Source organism: Arachis stenosperma, chromosome 2 (genome assembly GCF_014773155.1).
Source record: "Arachis stenosperma cultivar V10309 chromosome 2, arast.V10309.gnm1.PFL2, whole genome shotgun sequence".
Taxonomy (NCBI): Eukaryota; Viridiplantae; Streptophyta; class Magnoliopsida; order Fabales; family Fabaceae; genus Arachis; species Arachis stenosperma.
Window position 1 is genome coordinate 6,758,432 of NC_080378.1, and position 12,136 is coordinate 6,770,567.

General features: G+C 35.9%; 1 protein-coding gene and 1 non-coding gene across 2 annotated transcripts; one reads left to right on the forward strand and one right to left on the reverse strand.

Moving 5' to 3' along the window:
- The first annotated feature begins 1,502 nt into the window (after positions 1-1,502).
- Positions 1,503-11,097, forward strand: LOC130960933 (uncharacterized). The gene is made up of 20 exons (XM_057886472.1): positions 1,503-1,549; positions 1,636-3,097; positions 3,534-3,845; positions 3,972-4,211; positions 4,329-4,446; positions 4,507-4,664; positions 4,763-5,402; positions 5,614-5,678; positions 5,809-5,910; positions 6,007-6,149; positions 6,732-6,787; positions 6,888-7,549; positions 7,676-7,866; positions 7,964-8,261; positions 8,365-8,652; positions 8,761-8,870; positions 9,010-9,340; positions 9,732-10,139; positions 10,218-10,464; positions 10,677-11,097. The coding sequence occupies exons 2-20, from the start codon at positions 1,658-1,660 to the stop codon at positions 10,700-10,702; spliced, it is 5,835 nt and encodes a 1,944-aa protein (XP_057742455.1). The 5' UTR covers positions 1,503-1,549; positions 1,636-1,657; the 3' UTR covers positions 10,703-11,097.
- A 387-nt stretch (positions 11,098-11,484) lies between these two features.
- Positions 11,485-11,556, reverse strand: TRNAC-GCA (transfer RNA cysteine (anticodon GCA)). The gene has a single exon. It is a non-coding gene; the product is annotated as a tRNA-Cys (tRNA).
- Positions 11,557-12,136: the final 580 nt, after the last annotated feature.

The window sequence follows — 12,136 nt, forward strand, 5'->3', positions numbered from 1 at the left end:
CTCCAGAGTACACTTGTGAAACTATAGCTCGTGATCTTGTCCGACAGCGTCTCCGATTGTATGACCTGCATAAAAGATTTAGTAGAAAAGACCCCTTTATTATCAAACTTTCACACAACGGTATCCTCGCTCTCAGGTGACAGCTTTACTGGCCTTAACCGTTCATGAAGCTGATGGATAAGTTCCAGCTCTCATTGGAACAACTTCCTCCTCCATTAAAAATTCTAAATCCACTACAGTCCATCTCAAAATTCACAGTCCCTAATGACAGATTTTTGTTGTCTTAAAATAGAGAAGAGTCTTAAAAAATTCATTTTTAGAGGACTACTCTGAACCCAGTTATCTTTCTAAAATCGAGTTCTCCTACCATTACACATTCTTCACATAGTTACCATTTTTTTCTAGTTCGAGACTTTTAAAATGGAAAAAGAGCAAAATACCATGTGAGTTAACACTCATTGGGATGTAGCATGTTATGAATGGTGATAATATTAGAAGCACAAAATAGGTAAGTTGGGTCGATAAGTTTGGAAAACTTTGGTTTTCCACAACAACTTGGTGGAGACATATCCATCTATGTAGACCCAAAGCACCCAAATGTAACAAAATGGACTGCCCCCAACTCAAACCGAAGAACTTGTTAAGTTGATATGGCCCAAAAAAAAAATATTATAATGACCAAAATAAAGAAAAAGATAATAAATTAAGTTGGATTAATTTATTGGTTAATTCATTAATTCACTTAAACATCAGTTTGAATTCTGCTTTATATATATAACAATTTATTGGTCAATAACAAATTCAGTACTACTTTAATTGGATAGCCAAATATATTGTTGATAGAAAATCACCTTTATTGTTATTATTATGAATTAGCAAGATTATCTCATATCATTATTAGGTAAGAACAATAAAATTTTTTTATGTGATAAATTACTAAAATAGTATAAAAATAAGAATTTAATTTGAATCTATTAATAGTATAAACAATTTTGTACAATTATCTAATACATTTATGTATTTAAATGATCTTTTAATTAATAAATTTAAAAATTAATTATTTTTATTAATATAAAAATACATAATTAATTATTTGTCTAAAAATTTTATATTGATAATACATGAAAATTTTAAAATAAATTAATAAAATTTGGTAAAAAAAAAAGATTATAAAAAAAGTTTAAAATAAAAAATGTTGCACAAAATATCAAATAATCTTATTTTTATTAACAGAAAATATTAACTAGACAAATGTAAATAATAATATGTCAATATTTTTCATCAACAAAAATGGTGATTTGAGGATTATTTTTTTTATGTTTTTTCTCCAACATCATATTTGTAAAATGAAATCTAAATATTAGTAGTTTTCGTAAATGTAAATAATAAATTATTTTTTTTTTGGTGGAATTTTTTTTTATGACATATCTGAAACAATTTTTTTACAAAAAATAATCTAAAAGTATTTTGGAATTTGGATACAAAGCTGAGGAGGTTGATCATTAACAAAGAAGGAAGCTGTAAGTTTCACTGAATTTGATTAAGCTGCGTAAGTAATCATGTTCTTCTTCTTCTTCTTCACTATTTCAGTATATTGTGCTGAGAAATTTAAAAATTAAAAAAAATTGAAATCAGAATTGTGAAAGTTGCATTGCCAATGGAGCTCGACATCCACTCCTTCCTCCCTTCCGACGAAGAAGATGACACCGCCGATCACCACCGTCGCACCGTCGACGACATCCTCAACGACTGTTCATCTTCCTCTTCTTCTTCTCCCTCTCCTCCTTCTTCGCCTTCCACTTCTTCTTCTAAACCCTTCCACCCGCTTCAAAATTCCCAAACTACCCTTCCGATCCCTCAATCTCATCCTCATCAGTATAATTCAGCAAGACCCGCTTCCTTCTCTCGGGTCAAACCTCATGACCCGTTTTCCAACCGAGTCACGCGCCCGCCGCCGTTTTCCTCGCTGCTGGGCGGTGTTAGGTCTAATGCCAAGCCTGGCGCCGCGCTGGCGGCGGCTGCGGCAGCTTCTAGATCCGTCCCGACGCCGCATGCCGCCGCGATTAAGTCACGAAGGAGTTTGCAGAAGCTTGCGGCGTTGGGAAGTGGGGAATTGAGTAGTTCGATCGGTGGAATTGGCGATGATTCTGATGTTTCTTCTAGAAGTGAGTTGGGAGAGGGGACTAGTGACAGATTCGAGGGGTTTGAATCTGGTGTGGTTGAGAAATTCGATGAGTTAGAAAGGAAAGTTGAGGATTTTAGGGATCATAGTGAGAGTAGTGGTGGTGTTGGTGTTGTTGATGCTGAGGTTGATGGTGGTGCTAACATTGGGATGGAGAATGATTCTGAGAAGAGGGATTTAGATGAGGTTGACAATGAGAATGATGATTCTGAGAAGAATGTAGTTAGTTCTGCACCTTTTGACCATGATGATGATGATGTTGATAAAGAGAACGAGAAGAAAATTGATGCAACTATTATTACTAATGTTGTTGTTGATGATGATCTTGATGTTGGTGAGAAGGGGATAACTGAGGACGGATTGAAGAGTGAGATCATTATGGTAAGAGAAGAGGCAGTGAATGATGGTACTTTTGTGGAAGAGAGTAAGAATGAGGTGAATGATATTGTAGGTGATGGTGATGGTGATGGTGATGGTGATGGTGATGATGGTGGTAGTTTGGTAAGTGATGATGTTAGTGAGTTGGTTGAGGAGAGGCTTGAGGAGATGGAAAGTAAAAGGGCTGCTAAGATAGCAGAGAAGAAACTAGAGTCTTTGAAGAAGCCGCTTGAATTGGCAGAAGAATTGGAGAAGAAGCATGCTTCCACTGGTATGCATTTGGAAGAGGGCGCTGCTGCGCAGCCTATGAGACTAGAGGGCGTTAGGAGGGGCTCCACAACACTTGGATATTTCGATGTTGATGCAGATAATGCTGTCACTAGGGCCATCTCGTCCCAAGCATTCAGGCGGGAACATGGTTCTGCACAAGTGTTGGCAGCTCATGCCAATTACATTGCAGTAGGAATGGCCAAGGGACTCATTGTTGTAGTGCCAAGCAAGTATTCCATTCATCATGCTGACAGCATTGATGGAAAGGTTGGTTTCTAATCCGGTGATGCTTTATTTTATGCTACTTCAAGTTCATTGCTCAATGAATCATGGAGGTTTACATTTTTTTCTTGCAAATATCTAGTGTAATATGCTAAATGATCTATAACTTAGTTAACATTTCATTTCTGTACTTTAACATCTAAAATTTCTATATTGGATTTTACGTGAGAGCAGATTCTATCAGTTTTTGAGCTGAAATATTGGAGTTGCTTCCCATAATGAATGAAAAGTTAACATTGCAAGACAAAAGGTTTTATATGTATATTAAAAATAAGAATTAAACTAATAAAAACAAATTTTTCGTAAAGAAGATTGAGAGATAAAAAATACTGGTCATGCTTTCCTATAAGCATTTGTTTTATGGTAAGATTTGAGTTCAGGCGATAATTTCATTTATCAATATATTTCATTTCCTTGTTAGATGTTGATGCTTGGTATGCAAGGTGATCGAACACATGCTCCTGTAACATCCATGTCTTTCAACCAGCAAGGAGACCTTCTTTTAGCTGGTTATGGGGATGGTCATGTCACAATTTGGGATGTACAGAAAGGTGTAGTGGCAAAAGTTATTAGTGGAGAGCATACATCACCGGTGGTACATGCATTTTTTCTTGGACAGGATCCTCAGAATACTCGTCAATTTAAAGCCGTCACTGGGGATTGTAAGGGTCTGGTTCTCTTACACAGTATCTCAGTGGTCCCTTTGCTTAATAGGTTCACCATTAAAACTCAGGTAAATGGAATTTGTTATCCATGTGTAATGTATATAGCGTAGTATTATCTAGAGGACTTGTGAGTTAATTTAATATTCAATAATCTCATGCTTCTGTTCTTTGTGGAACTTGTATTAATTCTTTAGTGTCTTCTTGATGGGCAAAAAACGGGCTTGGTACTGTCAGCTTCACCACTCCTTCCTGATGAATATAGTGGTAGTGCGTCACCTTATTCCCAGGGGAGCACCACAGCCGCAGCCAGCAGTATAAGTAGCATGATGGGAGGTGTTGTTGGGGGAGATGCTCCTTGGAAACTCTTCAACGAAGGCTCTTCTTTGGTTGAAGAAGGCGTCGTTGTATTTGTCACACATCAGACTGCTTTGGTGGTATGAAGCTCAGATGTTTGTGCTGATTCCATGTACTTTTTATACTTTAATTTTTCCTTCATCTTTGTGGAGATCCTTTGTGTATCGTCTACTGAATATGCTAAATCTTTGTTATAGGTACGACTAAGTCCTACATTGCAAGTTTATGCCCAACTTTCTAGGCCAGATGGAATTCGGGAGGGTTCCATACCATATACCGCATGGAAATACCTGGCACAAACATGTAGTTCTGCTGGTATGGATTCATTTTGTTATATTTCATGTTGACTTGTTTCTAAAGATTCCTCTCTTGCAGAAAATACGTCGGCTGATGCTGTTGAAAGAGTATCGTTGCTTGCAATTGCCTGGGAAAGGAAGGTTCAGGTTGCGAAATTGATAAAATCTGAATTAAAAGTATATGGAAAATGGTCTCTTGACAGTGCAGCCATAGGTCTGGCATGGTTGGATGATCAGGTATTAAATCATCAATTGTCTTCCCTTTTACCCTTCCTTTATCTCTTTCCTTGATTGTTAGTCATAAGGGTATTTAAGAAGATTTTGATCTTCTTCAGATGCTGGTAGTTCTCACTTCGACTGGACAAATGTATCTATGTGCCAAGGATGGAACTGTGATTCACCAAACAAGCTTTGGTGTAGACGGTATTGGAGGCGATGATCTGATTTCTTATCATACTCACTTCATCAATATATTTGGAAACCCTGAGAAAGATTATCATAACTCTGTCGCTGTAAGAGGAGCTTCTATTTACATACTTGGTCCGATGCATCTTGTTGTTTCCCGTCTTCTTCCCTGGAAAGAACGTATTCTAGTTTTGCGGAAAGCGGGTGACTGGATGGGTGCCTTGAACATGGCAATGACTCTTTATGATGGCCATGCTCATGGGGTTGTTGACCTTCCTAGAACCTTGGACGCGGTTCATGAGGCCATAATGCCCTTCTTGTTGGAGTTGCTTACATCATATGTTGATGAAGTATTCTCCTATATTTCAGTAGCCTTCTGCAATCAAATTGGAAAACTGGATGAATCGAGTGATTCAAGTAGCAGAAGTAATTCGGTGCATTCTGAGATAAAGGAGCAATACACACGTGTTGGTGGAGTTGCTGTTGAATTCTGTTGTCATATCAAACGGACAGACATCCTTTTTGATAAAATTTTCTCGAAGTTTGTGGATGTTAATGTTCAACAGAGAGGTAACTTATTGTCTTAGTTTTGTCTGGTACTGGTAGGATATCTAATAAGGCTTCTATTTTCACTTCTTATTTCTTTCTTTTTGTGCACAAGCCTCAATAATTCTTTTGGTTAGTGAAAGATCAATAGTTTGTTGGCATGCTCTCACATTTCAAATACATTCTTTTCCTGTTCAAATGGATAATACTGCAAATATTTATAATATTTTTCTAGAAACATTTTTGGAGCTTCTGGAGCCATATATTTTGAAGGACATGCTTGGATCTCTACCACCGGAGGTATTAGCTCATGTCAGGCTTTTTGGCACAGTTGGATGATACAATAGCAAAACTAAGTTTTGGCTTTTGAATTTACATTCTTAATTCTTCTAATACCTTTCTTCTTTGTATTTCTGTCCCTCTTCTCAAGATTATGCAAGAACTGGTAGAGCATTATAGTGCTAAAGGGTGGTTACAACGGGTTGAGCAATGTGTACTTCACATGGATATTTCATCATTGGATTTTAATCAGGTTGTTGTTAGATCTTCTAAAACCTCTTCCCTTGCCCTTTATTTCTTCTATTGGCCTGTCTAACTGTTGAGTGCTTATATTTGATACATTGTTTAGGTGGTCAGATTATGCCGGGAGCATGGCCTGTATAGCGCCCTGGTGTATCTCTTTAATAAAGGACTAAATGACTATAGGGCACCTCTGGAGGAGCTCTTTGAAGTATTACAAAATAGCCAAAAGGATAGTGCTGTCGCACTTGGGTATGTTACATCTGTCGTTTTTAATATATTATTCTTGTTTGCCTTCACTGTATCCATGTAAAACATGTTGCTGCAGAACATTTGTGGACTTGAGAAATACATAGATCTTGTCAATAGACTTATGAATACATTTTCTTTCAAAAAAGACATATATAAAAAAAAGTTTTGAGAAATGTAATTGTCATTTATGAGTTGCAAAGTTGTCTTGATGGCAATGTTAGGAACCTAATTAATCATGGAAATATCTCTTAAACATTACGATTGAAAATGTTCCTCCTCCTTGTCAAACATCCTGTGGCAGAATAACGTAACCATTTCAGTATTTCTTTTTCACTGGTCGTGCCATTAAATAAAAAGGATCTTCTATGGAAAAATGAAAATATGCCTTTCTTATTTGAGCCTAGTTCTGATTTCCATTGGCCTTCAAATGCTAATAAAGTGTCTAGGCTTACTTGGTGGCTGTCTCTACTCTCTAGTATGTACAAGTAAACTGACAGCAATTTATTTACTACATGTAGGTTTGTTTCTGCTTTTAATGGGTGGTTAAATATACTTTACTTTTTTTGCCTCTTGTTTTAACAGGTATAGAATGCTGGTTTACCTCAAGTACTGTTTTACAGGTCTTGCTTTTCCACCAGGTAATTATTTTCTCTGTTCTTTTATCTTATTTCGTTTTATTTGTCGTCTCAATTAAATGTATTTCAATAGTTCTCGCTAAAGATTATCCGATATTTACAGGCCGTGGAACTATTCCTCCTACACGCTTGCAATCTCTTAGAAAGGAACTTGTAGAGTTTTTGTTAGAAGACTCTAATGCTTCGAAATCACAGGCAAAATCAAACTTAGTTGCAAAACAACCCTGTCTGAATGTATATCTTCTCTTAGAGTTGGACACTGAAGCTACATTAGATGTCCTTAGATGTGCGTTTGATGAAGATGAAATTTCAATTACTGCTTCATCTTCACTGAACTCGGTTGATCAATCCATTGAAGAAGCAAAAGAAGAAAATGGTGTTACTGAACATCAAAGTACTTTGGTTCAGAACACAGTAGATGCTCTTGTTAAATTAATTGATATGAAATCTGTTTCACCAGACACGACCTCTAGCAGTGGTGATGATGGGTTGATAAAAGAGTGGCCATTGAAGGACATGGGTTATCTGTTTGAGTTCATTGCCTATTATGTCGCTCTCCAAAGAGCCAAAATCTCAAAGAATGTACTGTGTCAAATATTTGAATATTTGACATCAGAGCAGTACTCTGCAACAAATGTCTTGGTTCATGGTTCAACTCCAAAAAATAGAGAGAAACAAGTGCTTGCACTTTTGGAAATACTGCCTGATTCAGACTGGGATGCATCATATGTACTAGAACTTTGTGAGAGAGCTCAATATCACCAAGTGAGTACATGGACCCTTTTGATCATATTAACCTCTTGTTGCCCCAGATGTTTAGGGGTACCAAATATTAACTTTTATCTGGGTAAGTAGTTATTATTTAACCATTTTATTTCTGTTGGGTTTTAGGTTTGTGGATTTATTCATTCCATTAGACATGAGTATGTGGCTGCACTGGATAGTTACATGAAAGATTTTAATGAGCCTGTTCATGCTTTCTCCTTTATCAACACAATGCTCTCACGGTTGACTAACAAAGACCATGCTACTATTCGATCAGACATCATATCTCGAATTCCTGAGTTGGTTGAACTAAGCAGGTGATCCTCCTTTATGCTACATTTATGATTTATTTATTTCTATTTATGTTGCCTAATATTCCTTGTTTACATTTTTTCCTTTTTCAATTGCATGCAGGCAGGGCACATTTCATATGGTTATCAGTCATTTTAGTGATGAAAATTCTCGTATCATCACTGAACTTCACTCTCATCCAAGAAGTCTGTTCCTTTATTTAAAGACACTCATTGAGCTTCACTTGTTTGGTACCCTAGACTTGTCTAATTTGAGAAAGGGTAATCTTTCTAATGAAAAGCCAGTTAAGGATGACTCACAAGTACTAAGTGATTATATAGAAAATATATCTAATTTCCCCAAATACATTCGTGAAAATCCTATCCATGTACCTGATGATCTGATTGAGCTTTACCTAGAGGTGAGTACTTGTACCAATGTTTTTTCTTTGACAAGATAAAGTGATTTTTCTTATTTTATTATGATTAGTTGTGGTGGGAACTTAGCTTAGTTTGATTTTGCAGTTACTATGCCAGTATGAAGGTGGTTCAGTTCTCAAGTTTCTTGAAAAGTTTGATAGCTATCGCGTGGAGCATTGTTTACGCCTATGTCAACAATATGGCATTATAGATGCTGCTGCATTCTTACTAGAAAGAGTTGGTGATGTGGGTAGCGCTCTTGTACTTACACTCTCTGATTTGAATGATAAGTTTGTTGAAGTTGATGATGCTGTGGAAGCTGTAGTCTCAAAACGTTCCTTACGTGGTTCTTCCCATACAGAAGTTTTCAACGCTGTCTTAAGAATGAAAGAGGTTTGTATAGCTGCTTCTGGAATCTTTAAAGACGCAACTGTGTATGTTTTGCTTATGTATTTGAGGGGTTAAGTAATCTAACATGTTTTATGGTCATTAATCCGACAGGTAAATGACATGCTCAATTTACTACGTGCCTGTATTGGTCTGTGTCAGCGGAACACCCCTCGACTAAATCCTGAGGAGGCAGAAGCTCATTGGTTTAAACTACTTGACTCGTAAGATTAATATCAATCAACATGTTTTTCCTTTCTTGCTTATGTTTTTATTTATTAGTTGATTTGTAGCTTAGTTACAAAGTGCAATAAAATGAAAAGTCCTACTATTTGATATTAACTACCTTTCGGTATCATTCAGATTTTGTGAGCCATTTATGGATTCAAATGTTGAAGAGAGAGCATATGAAAGAAAACATTATTTTGGGATGCTAGATGGACCAGAAAATTCACAACCGGATAATGAAAGCTATAAGAGCAGATGGAAAATATCTGTGTCTCGTAATGGTCATATAATGAGAAAACTGCTAAGCCAGTTTATCAAAGAAATTGTTGAGGGAATGATCGGTTTTGTTCACCTTCCAACTATCATGTCTAAACTGCTTTCTGATAATGGAACTCAAGAATTTGGGGATTTCAAATTTACCATATTGGGCATGCTGGGAATATACGGCTTCGAAAGAAGAATTCTGGTAAGTTAAACATGTTTCATATTTTTAATTGGATCCTCTTATCAAACATTACAAATGTATATGCGTCTCTCTATGTGTTCACTGAAAATTCACTATTGAAGGTTCAAATAGAATTTTGTCAAAAGTTGCTTCAATAAACATGGCAATATGTCTTCAATATGAATTTCAAAACTTCCATTCTTTCTTGTATTTGTGGGAAATTCATTTTGTACTGAAATATTGTCTTAAACTTGAAGACCTACATCAGTTTTTTAATGGATTTGAATATTGCTGCAGAAAGTTGCTTGTTGCATTTTATTATCACATTTGGAACTTCTTGTTACTTGCATTATGACCTTAAATCTTGAGGTAATTAATCAAAATCTCGTCTTTCCATTTCTTCTGCCCTTAGGATGCCGCGAAATCCTTGATAGAGGATGATACATTTTATACTATGAGTTTACTCAAGAAAGGGGCCTCTCACGGATATGCTCCGAGGACTATACTGTGCTGTATTTGCAATGGCCTGCTTACGAAGAACTCCACTAGCTCTGGAATTCGAATTTTCAACTGTGGTCATGCAAGTCATCTACACTGCGAAGGTTTAGAAATCGAGTCATCAAGAAAAGGATCTACATCTGGATGCCCGGTATGCATGCCTAGCCAGAAACCCCAGCAATCTAGAAACAAATCAGCCATCGTTGACAATGGCTTGATCAGCAGATTCTCTACAAGACGCCAACCCCCACATGGAAGCCCCATTCCACCACATGAAAATGATTTAGCAGAGAATTCTTATGGACATCAACAGATATCACGGGTATTTACACACAAATCACTATATATCAAGGTCATGAATTTTCTGGAGATTTTATTAACCTTAGTGTTGGTTTTGCAGTTTGAGATCTTGAACAGCTTGCAGAAAAATGAGAGATTTATTCAGATAGAAAACTTGCCTCAATTGAGGCTTGCCCCACCTGCTGTATACCATGAAAAGGTAAATAAGGTGATAGATTTTCATGCTGGGGAAAGTAGCAGTAGTAGTTCTGCAGTTTTGGAGAAACAAAGTAGAAACAACAAGCAAAACCGGGAGCTAAGAGTTAAGGGTTCATCAATCAGATTTCCCTTAAAATCAACTATATTTGGTAAGTATAATTTTATTCAAGAAAACCAGGGGCTGATTTGTGCCTATTTTTACTGTTTGGTTTAGTATAATTTTGCTTCTTTTTTTTTTTTCACAAAATCTTAAAAATAGAAATTATTGAAAGTGAAAATAGAAAATAAAAATCGAAACCAAATGTGTTGTTTTTACTTTTTGCTGGTGTTTTAAGATTTCTAACAGGGAACCTGTTTGCAGGCAAGGAGAAGAATAATAAGAGGTGATTTCTATTTTTTTCAAGGACAGAGGGAGCAGTGTTTTATGTGAGACAGAGGTTTAACACTAACCAACTAACTGTACAGGCTAACATTAGATACATCTTCCCTTTTAGTTTTGTCTATAAAGCTTTGGATTTCATTACTCGCTTCAGGAACCATTATTATTCTTTTTGTATCTTATTCTACTTTATGTACATGCTACTAACTGTTGTAACCACACACAGAAGGTTTTATGTGTACGCTGGAAAGGTCATTGTAGTAAGTGTGAGATATATTCTAATGTGATGAGGGAAACTTTTGATTCCTCTCCTTATTTTGTAACCTTTCACACTTTCCTTCCTCCTTTTGCTTGTATAAAAAAAAAGGAAAAAAAAAATAAGAAGAAAGATTCATTATGCACATATATGTAAGGCTTTTGGTTGGGTTGATATACCCCTTCTTAATGTTGAAAGACCAATGTTCAGCCAGAAACTGAGTTTTAATTAATTAAACTTTCCTCAAACAAACTAATTCATTAATGTTTTTCTTATGCGCCAGATATCAACTTTTTGTAATTATAAAAGAGTGACCCATTTTTATATTTATTTTTTTCCTCTCATAATAATCATAGTTTTAGAAGAAGAATCAAAAGGAGGAAAACAGAAAGAGCAGTCATTTACAATATCATAATCAAACCGGGGAAAAGGGGTAGCATATAAGTTCTTATCAACAAATTATGTAGATAAGAAAAATAAAGGCAGGCATCATCATAAAATGCCATGGAAGAAGAACAAAATTGTAATAAATTAAGGGCCCAACCGGGCTCGAACCGATGACCTCTTGATCTGCAGTCAAATGCTCTACCACTGAGCTATGGACCCAATGTTGCTAAAAATAAGATATTTAGAATTTTGTAGAAATTTAATATTTTATAAAATTGTTGAGATTATGAAAAGGACTTGAAAGATCCATTTGCAATGCCAGGTCGACAGTTAACAAGGATCACATGATCATGCCATTCCACTCCATTAGCTTTATTAATTTAGTTCAAGCCACCCTCCCAATTTTCTAACATTGCCTTTGTCTCTATCCTTGTTCATGATCACACATCATTTTACAGTGACCCTTGAATAGTTGCAATTGCAAACCAGTCAAATATTTTATCCGTCAACATTAGCTTTCTCTTCCTAAAATATAAATGCATGTCCTCATATTGTCTATGTAGAATGAATAATGTTGGTCGTTATAGGATTTAGGAATTTCCACAAGAAATTACCAAAATTTGAAGCAACCCCATATCATAATCAATTCCTTTACATTTTGCTCCAATGTTTTTGGATGTGTGATGTAATAAGAGAATTCATACTACACTAATACAGTAATATCTATGTGAGAAAATAACAAAGGACATTACATATTTGTATAAGAAATTTCACTTACATTCAAATGCCTTTTCCCAAG